Source organism: Aphidius gifuensis, linkage group LG3 (assembly GCF_014905175.1).
Source record: "Aphidius gifuensis isolate YNYX2018 linkage group LG3, ASM1490517v1, whole genome shotgun sequence".
Classification (NCBI taxonomy): domain Eukaryota; kingdom Metazoa; phylum Arthropoda; class Insecta; order Hymenoptera; family Braconidae; genus Aphidius; species Aphidius gifuensis.
The window spans coordinates 9,379,846-9,390,090 of record NC_057790.1 but is presented as its reverse complement, the minus strand read 5'-3'; the positions used below and the strand labels follow the sequence as shown (position 1 = coordinate 9,390,090).

Below are 10,245 nucleotides of genomic sequence, written 5' to 3'. Positions count from 1 at the left end.
TACAAAAAACGAATATCATAAACAATGTTAGACAAAATGTGACAAATGCTTAAATTTCCCGGCATGTAAAATGAATAATAATAATGATGATTTTGAAAAATGTTTGATATGTAATCGAGTATTTTATAGTGAACAGTGTTATGAAAAAACATTTACAACCAGACTCATATTCAAAAAATTTTTCAGTTTGTAATAGAATTAAAAAATGTAATGTATGTCGTAAAGTCTACGTCCGTGACAGTGAACATTTGTGTGGTTATTATTATTGTGCACCCTGTCAAGACCATAAGCAACCAAACCATCTGTGTTATATGAAGCCTCGACCGATAAAGCAGGGTACTCGTAAAGATAAAAACAATTAAAAATGCATATCGTCAATTATTTTTGTGCGCAAATAGTGTGTGAAATTTGTTCGGAGTCAGACGGTACAGAAAATTGTCATTGTAGTGAGACGCGCGAATTTACACATCAGGGCGATGACGCCATCAAAAAATTTGTTAATTTAGTTTTAAAGTCAAAAAGAAGATACTTAAAATTAATTTGTATAGCTCATAATGGCGGCGGCTATGATGCCCAATTTGTTTTACGTGAAATAATCGAAAGAGTACTAATAACAAATATTCAAACAATTGATAAAGGAACTAGGCTTACATTGATATCTTTCGATAATGTCAAATTTATAGACTCGCTGAATTATTTTTTCATGCCATTAAGTGCGTTACCAAAAGCTTTTGAAATCAAAGAATTGACTAAGGGTTGAATTATTTCATGATGAAAATCTAGAAATCCCTAAAAATATTAAATTAGCCGACCCAAAATTTTATATGCCACAGCCTATTGATATGTTGATAGGGGCAGAACCAACCTTATCATTAATGTCAGTTGGTCAAATACCATTATCAGATGAGTCTTTTCAAGTATGTTTTCAAAAAACTCTTCTCGGATGGACCGTAGCAGGTACTACCACGGTGCCTGACCGACCCTTTCCTTTATCTTGTAACTTAACTCGTCTTGAAAAACAAATGACAGACTTTTGGAGGTTAGAAGAGATCAGTTTTGAAAAACCAAAAGCAAAACACGATGTTTTATGCGAAAGCCATTTTATTAATAATATTAAACGTGACCCTAATGGTCGATATATTGCTAGGTTCCCATTTATCAAAGGCGATCGTACGCTTAGTGACTCTAGAGCAGCAGCCTATCGGCGCTTCCATGCATTAGAAAATAAATTTTTATCTAAACCAGAATTAAAATCAGAATATCACAAAGTAATGCAAGAATATCTTGATCTTGGTCACATGTCACCTGTCTCAGATGATTCTGAGCATAAATATTATCTACCGCATCATGCTGTGATTAAAAAATCCAGCTCGACTACTAAAGTTCGAGTAGTCTTTGACGCATCTGCTAAATCAAATAACAATAAATCACTTAATGATATTTTAATGACAGGTCCTACTATTCAAAATACCATCTTTACTCAATTGCTCAAATTTCGCTCCCATAAATATGTCCTTACAGCTGACATTGAAAAAATGTATCGTCAAATTCTATTACATAAAGACGATCGAGCATACCAAAGAATACTTTGGCGTGTGGGCGATCAAATTAAAACTTTTGAATTAAATACAGTAAAATTTGATGTAATTAAATACTCAGTAAAATCTATTGTAATGCCAGAAAAAATTACTAAAAGAAATATTCTGTCCGAAATTGCAAGAATATATGATCCCTTGGGACTAGTCGGGCCAGTCGTCTTGCACGCAAAAAAGATTATGCAAGAAATATGGCAGGCTAAGGTTGATTGGGATGAATCCGTCCCCATTCATATATATACGTCTTGGCAGATTTTTGTTGACGAATTAAAATATCTAAATAACATTTCCTTTGATCGTCATATTTTAACCGACATTGGTTGTGACGTTCAAGTACATGGTTTTTGCGATGCCAGTAACATAGGTTATGGTGCATGCCTTTTTATAAGAACGACTTTAGCAGACCAGTCTATACATTGTAGATTGTTATGCGCCAAATCTAGAGTCGCTCCTATAAAACAAATAACCATACCTCGCCTTGAGCTTTGTGGAGCTCAAGTATTGACTCAACTATATAAAGAAGCTTCAAGCTCTTTCAATTTTGTACCGTCAAAAATAATTTTTTGGTGTGACTCTACTGTTGTTTTACACTGGTTGAAAACTCCGCCTAACCTATTAAATGTTTACGTTGCCAATCGAGTAGCTAATATTCAAGAATTGTCTGAAAAAGCTTGTTGGCGACACGTAAAATCTGAGGACAATCCAGCTGACGCTCTATCACGAGGTCAGCTGCCTCAAGCATTAGTTGCCAACAAACAATGGAGTTTTGGTCCTTCTTGGCTTCAAGAAGTTGAAGCCCAATGGCCTGAGCCCATTGAAATTCTCGATAAAACTAATTTAGAATACAAGAAAAATGTTTGCTTAATTATTTCTGAGCAACATTTTTCCATAATCAATACCTTAATAAAAAATTGCTCGACTTATCAAAAATTATTAAGAACATATGCGTATGTACGAGGGTTTATCCTCGCCTTAAAAATACGCTGTTCTAAGACAGATGACAAATCATCTGAAATACTTCAAAATAAATTTTTATCAAGTCAAGAGATTGCTCAAGCTGAGCATGAGCTTTTAATCTGGATTCAAGGTGTATATTTTGAGACGGAAATTAAAATTTTTAGCTCGCAAATTCAAAGTAAAAATACACGATTTAATAATCTATGTCCATTTCTCGACGAGAAAGGCCTACTACGCGTAGGTGGGCGTTTAAAACGAGCTAAAATTTCCTATAATCAAAAACATCCTATTTTATTACCATCTAAAAATTATTTCACTGACTTAATTATAAAAGACATTCATTTTAGACAATTACACTCAGGTATACAAACTACCTTAAATGCCATGCGTCAACGTTTTTGGGTACTTGATGGAAGAAATCAAGTACGCCAAGTCATACGTAAGTGCAAATGACCTTAATGTCCTTACACCTGCACATATTCTAATCGGTGAACCTATTCGAAACTTGCCGGAACAAGATTACACTGATACACCCACTAATAGATTATCATTTTGGGAACATATTACCAAGATGAAACAACATTTCTGGGCTCGTTGGCATATTGAATATTTACACGAGTTACAGAAACGTCATAAATGGGCTAAGGACACCGCTAACATTAAGGTTGGCGAAATAGTCCTCCTGGTGGAGAAAAATGCTCCGTGTACTAGTTGGCCACTTGGACGAGTGATCGAGGTATATCCAGGAGCTGACCAAGTAGTCAGAACCACAGTCGTGAAGACGGCCAATGGGACCTACACCAGATCAGTCACATTGCTGTGCCCGCTGCCATTCAATGACGTCACACCAGTTCCGAACCAATAATTATCAATATTTGTGTCTTTTTATTATGTAATCTGTTACAGGAGGAATTGGAACCAGTACATATTAAATTAAAATTAAAAAAAAAAAATATATATATATATATAATGATAATAATAATAATTAGGATATTATCTGTATAATATGCTAAATTTAATTGATCATATTACTATGTAATTATTTCAATCTAGAATCATGATATTTTAAACTAAGGTCATAGGTCAATAATTTAATCAATTAGATTTTCGATTTCCTGAAGTTTAATTGATAATTAGAATAATTATGTTTTCAATTTTTCTAAATAACCAATTTTCTAAATTTTAATTTGATTATATTTTCAATTTTTAAACTATCGATTGTCATAATTCGATTTATTATAATATGTTTGTAATTAATATATTCGGAATATAAGATAGTGTACTGGCCAGGTTTTACCATGGTTTCCCTGAGCCTTTTACGGAATCGGGTACACTCAAAAAGACGATGCCATGGGTGCACAAGCACATCGCACTTACACTGATAATTATTATATCAAATTATCAAATATAAAAATATTTTTTATCATCATGTATCAACTGTTAAATAAGTTGAATTTTAAATACAATATTTGAGTTGATCGTGTACTCTCTCAACGGGGGGAGTATGTTCCGTCGGAAAGAGAGGTAAGCGAGAAGAGAGAGAGAAAGAAAAAGATAAATTTAATTTGAGAAAAAATAAGTTTGAAAATGTAAAGTAAAATAAAAAGTAAAACACACAACACATTGAGCCAGCGGGTCTAATCTTCTGACGGCACGAGCCGATGCCGACTAATCCCTCAAACTGACAACGTTTGCCATTAGAAAAATGTTGCAGTTTGAGGACAATGAGGATTAGGCCGCTGACCTCGAAGACCACCCAGTCTTTCGAGAAATTAAATAAATTATATGTAAAAACATTTTGGAAGTTTTGTCGGGTCCAAGCGACTCTTATACAAGCGTCGTTTGGCCTTCTAGAATTTTCCAGATTTTTCATTACTAAGGCCTAGAAGCTGGTTAGCGTCCTGGACCTTTTTTCTAGCATCAGTTGCACTCGCAATCCCGTAGCTTACGGAACTCTCTCTTGTCACTTGCTCTTACAAAAAATCAACTTCAATAAATTCACAAGTTAATAAATAAATTTAAACTACTTTGATAAATAAATTAAATAATAATATAAATTTAAATAATAATTTAAAATAATGAAAATTAAAATTAAACGATAAAAAATATAAAAATTATTATTGTGTTAATTATTTAAATTACATATCCTATATTTCATGACCAGATATAAATCCCTTAACGGGCAATATATCCAACACCGTATGGTTATAATACTATGTATAATAGCGGTAAAAAAAGACATAACGGCTTAACTACTGAGTATAATACATGTAATAATACTGTAAATAAACGTGCTAAATATGTTATGTGAATAAATCTTGAATAAAAATAAATTGTTTTATGTTTTTATTGAATATACTCCTATACCAAATTTTTTGTCAGTTATCATCATGGCTTGGCAAATAACACATCCATTCAAAATTATTATTTCAGGACCGTCCGAGGCTGGTAAAAGTGTTTGGACTAAACGTTTTTTAAAGGAATTATCGGGATTATGTGATACTGAATTTGACCGTATTATTCTATATTACGCCGAATAGCAACCTGTATATACTGAACTAGCTGATTAACCCGGCTTTGCTCGGGATTATTTTTATAATTTCAGAGATGTTATCATTTGTTTGAAAATATTAAAGACTTGCTAGCTCCAAATGAAATTCCTATTCCAAACTTGAGGTTGAAAGTTAAATAAATTTCCCGTTATTCAATTTTCGATTTTTTAGTAGCAAATAAACTTCAGAATTTTTTTCGATGGATTTTTTTAAAATTTTCATGCCACTTTTTTTTTTAGATAATGGATGTCAAAGTTGACAACTTCAACACATAAAGGCAGGGGCATAGGACATAGGGGCAGAATACATATTTACGCTTGTCGTTAAAAAAAATTTTTATTACTACTATTTTTTAACTATCAGTTTGTTTTTCTTTACAATATGGATTACATACTATTGGGCCCAAACTTTGTTTGACGATGGGATTTACTTTCAACCTTAATTATTTAAATGAAATTTTCTTTATTTATTTTTTGAATGGATTAATAAGGTATGATGATAATTATCAAATAATGTAGCGTTGCCATTTTCATTATCATTGAAGACAGAATAATAAAAAATCTAAACTAAGGTTATCCAACAAAGAAATCATTACGTACTGACGGACTGAATTTTATTATTTTGAACATTAACATTTCCATTTTATTACACATTTTCTATTGGTAACACATTCCATTTAAACCAAATATTTACTAAAATTTTTAAGCTTGTAACTTTATTTTGACCTATACTTCTATTCATATATCGGCCTGATGATTGCTAAGCTAGTTGATTAAAAAACATTATCGTTCATTTTTTTTTAATTTTTTAATTATGTTCAAATGCAAATAGATAAATCATTTGGGACTATAGCACGTTCTCTCTCTTTTTCTAAGTCTGTGATTGTATGAGTGTGAAGCAGCCACTACCAAAGCGCCACCTGTTGACTCTGCCGCGTAACAGGCTATTATTTATAATAATTAATAACTCGGTTGTTTATCAAGTTATAAAATAGAATAAATGCTAAAAACGATCTCCGTGATAAGCTCTTTAATTTAAAAAAAAAATCATAATGATCGGTTGGGTAGTTGCTAAGAACATATGCCTCAAAGGCTTTCATTTTCACATTTATATATATAGATATAAAAATGTTGAATTTCAGGAAGGCTAACCAGACATGAAAGATTTTAATAATATTAAAAAAAAAAAGTTAATCATCATGGATGATTTAATGCGTGAAAGTATTAGCGGTTCATCTGTATTAGATATATTTACCAAGGGTTCACATCACCGCAATTTAAGTGTATTATTATTATCACAAAAGTTATTTCATGGGGGAAAATTTTATAGGGAAATTTCTTTGAATACAAATTATATTGTTGTTTTTAAAAATCCTCGTGACGAAGCTCCAATTTCTCATCTTGCTAGACAAATATCACCAATGAATACAAAATTTATTCAAGAAGCTTATTTAGATCCTACATCAGCGCCACATGGTTACTTATTAATTGATTTGAATCCGTCAACACCTGAAAACATTCGTATTCGGACATGTATTTTTCCGAGTGACCCTGTAAATTATGTGTATGTCCCAAAACAAGTGCGGGATATAAATAATAGTGATCCATCTTTCAATTTACCAGTTGTACATCTATAATGTATGACACCACAGCCAAGCGGACGCCTTTGACAATACCATTTGATCGGAAAAATACAATATTATTAACATCACTTGTTCATGCTAATCCAAAACAACGTCGAGCAATACTTTAACACAGTGATTCTAAATTTATTCATTGTATTTGTGAAATCATTTTGAATTATTTGAAAGGGCTTTTACCAATAAAAGATAAGGAAAAAAGGAAGCTTAAAAAATATATAAAAATTTTGAGACAATTAATTTAAAAAATAAGTTGAGCTGCTAAAAAAAAAATTATCATAAAGCATTTTATTGTTATTTTAGCCTTATTGATTACGCCTATAATAAATCTTTTATTCAAAAATTCGGCGTAAAAATATGGAGCATACACGTAAGATGGCCCTCGTACCTCACGATTCTATAAATAAACTTAAGTCGCTTGTAAATGAAAATCATGCATTAACAAGTATCCAAACACCTGGGGATCCAACATCACGTCTTGATAAAGAACTTACAAAAATTTTAAATTCTTCTAAAAATGATGCAGAAAAATGGAGTGAATATCGTGAGTTATTCAGGCGATTTTTATTTTTTAATAGTGATGATGACAGACCACATACAAAATTAACATATAAAGATATCGATGACAGTTCAGAGGATTGATCGTACCCTGTCGAGAATATAATAAAAAGTTTTCCTCCACTTATATAAGATATCAACAAAAAGCTAAGGCAATAATTGATCATATTAACACTGCGGATATAGATAAGCGTTTTAAATGGGATAACTCTGATCACATAAGTATAAACAACAATAAAATACCCAATACAAATATTGTAGATTTATTGAATAATGCTTTACGTTATCGTAAAAGCCATAATGCTGTTGGTCAAGAAGAATTTGCAAAGTTTCTCCGTGGTATAAATACTCCACGTAATTTTGTAGGTAATGACAATTTCTGGAAGTCATCAACATTTCAAAAGATGATGATGAAGATGAAGAAGTTGCTCTGGCCAGACGAAAGGTAGTTTATCTACAGGATAAATTCCACCAACAGTGATATCTGTATACGGTAAAGATCTAGCTAGCTGTTGAGTATCCATGAGATGAATCACGCTATCTTGCGCTGCTTAGACTAATATATATTTTTATTTTCACTCTTTTTATATACAACATTCTTATTGTAAATTTCGTTGAATAAAGAAATAAATAAAATAAAATATAAAATTGTTTTTTGTTTGAATTATTACCTCTCCTTAATTTTCAAAAAATATATATAAAGAGAATTTTGAAATAGATGTTTAGTTTGAAAAATGGCTTTATCAACAAGCATGGTGATGGCAGAACGCATCGCAGAACGTACTTGGTTTGAACGTGGTAAAAGATTGTTGTATCGTGTAGAATCCAATCGACGTGAAAGTTTTGAAACATGGCCATTAACTCATCTTTTAGATATTTTAGAATTGGCTTCTGCTGGATTCTATTATACAGGAGTTGGTAACTTTGTATGTTGTTTTGAATGTGGGGTTAAAATTAACGATTGGACTTTGGGTGATAATCCTTGGCTTGGACATCATCGAAACAAACCAAGTTGTAGATTTGTACGGCGAATACCATGTGGAAATGTCCCTGTGGGCATCCACACTGACACCGTGGCTGTACCTACTTACTACCCTTATCGGAAAAATATTTCTTCTGTAATTGCACCGTCATTCCGTTATTCATATTATTCAGCTGCTGTATCAAGACTTGAACATCGAGAATTTTTGAGTCTTTTTGATTATGTACCAGCACCGTACCCTGATCCACAACCTGAGATTGATGTTAAAACTGCCAAGGTTCGACAATACTTGACTTATGACTTACGCCTGAAATCATATGGATATTGGCCTAGACACATGAGCCAGACAAAAGAAAAGCTAGCTGAGGCAGGATTTTTCTACACTGGTACTGGTGACTACGTTCAGTGTTATCACTGTGGTAATGGTATAAAAAATTGGCTCCCAAATGAAGATCCATGGAAAGAACATGCACGTTATTTTAAAGAATGTTATTTTGTACGTGTTATCAAAGGCCAAGAATTTATTGATCATTTTAAAATACCTCAAACCGATGATAAACTATTAGACGATAAGGAAGAAGCAGAAAGTTTAACAATCGAGTCAAACTCAATAGTTATTATGAAAAATATACCCACGGATTACCACAGTATAGATATTGAATTCAAATGTAAAATTTGTTTTGAAAAAAATTTAGGTATATTATTTTTACCATGTAGACATTTTGTTTCTTGTGGAAATTGTTCAACTGATTCAAAAAAATGTGTCATATGTAGAGCAGATATTGAAAAAGTTGTACGGCCAATTATTCCATAAATATAAAAATAAAAATAATTTTTTAAACAAATATAACCTGTCTTGTAAATTATTTTACTCATTCATATACCCATGTTGTAAATTAATCGACTTAGTCAATCACAAGCCGTGATTCAGGCCATACCATGGCGTTTAATTTAGAAATTTAGCTATATAAGAATACTGAATAGAGTCATAAAAAATATTTTTGAGCAGGAATGGATGCATTAATGACGGTTTTAGGGCAATTTTAGGAAAGTCTCAAAAACAGGTACCTCGATAACTCTTGCTAGAATTGTCGTAGTGTTTTTGTATATAAGTTGAAAAATGCATCTTTCAAATGCCATATATTTTTCTATAGAATTCTTTTTTTTAGGAATCATAGTTTTTGAGAAGAAAAAAAAAAACTATTTTTTTCAATTTTTAGTTTTTTTTTTTTTTTTTTTTACTAAAAAGTATAACTAATTAAAAAGTTATTTTGTAGGTAGGTGAAAGGTATTTAAGAGACGCTCCTTATAGGCCTAACATAACCTCGCTAGGATTATGTTCCTGAGAGATTTCATGTAAAAAGCATATAGTGAAAAAACTATAAATTCGATAACTCTCGATTGGATCATCGAAGAAACTTTGTTTTGTAGGTTTTTGGGTTTTCAATAATTAAATTCAAAGCTCTCAATTACTTTGTGAAGGTATATATGAATCATTTGTACAGACACACAGTGGATTGGATTCAATTGTTTACTGCTTTATAAAATATCACTCAATTAAATGGTATTATTATAGGTTTTGAAATGTTGTTGCAGTTTTGACTGTTGCACAAGAAGTGATGAAAATTTAGATGTTGTTGAGAGTTTAGGTCGCATATTTTTCTTTTCTTCTTCAACATATTTATTCTTTGTAAAACCCAAAACTTTGCCTTTTTTTCCTTGAATTAGAGATTCCCTTGATAGAATCGAGATATCTAGTGATGGATATTCTTGCATGTGTACACGACCCTTAAGATTTTTTTTTTTTAGCTTATTTTCGGCTGGCAACATTTAGAAAAAAATTCAAATTTATTTTTCATCGTTTTATCTTAGCAATGAAGGAACATTTATTTATTAATCATTTTTTTCTCATGGTATCGTTGTATATATATTAATAAACACTTCAAAACGAGTATAATATCT

The 10,245-nt window shown here is 31.6% G+C and overlaps 1 protein-coding gene across 1 annotated transcript; it reads left to right on the top strand.

Annotated features, from left to right (window-relative positions):
- Positions 1 to 8,035: 8,035 nt before the first annotated feature.
- LOC122850860 (death-associated inhibitor of apoptosis 1-like) lies at positions 8,036 to 9,097 on the top strand. Its single transcript, XM_044149918.1, has 2 exons — positions 8,036 to 8,870; positions 8,979 to 9,097. Exons 1-2 carry the CDS (start codon positions 8,036 to 8,038, stop codon positions 9,095 to 9,097), a joined length of 954 nt encoding a protein of 317 aa, XP_044005853.1.
- Positions 9,098 to 10,245: the final 1,148 nt, after the last annotated feature.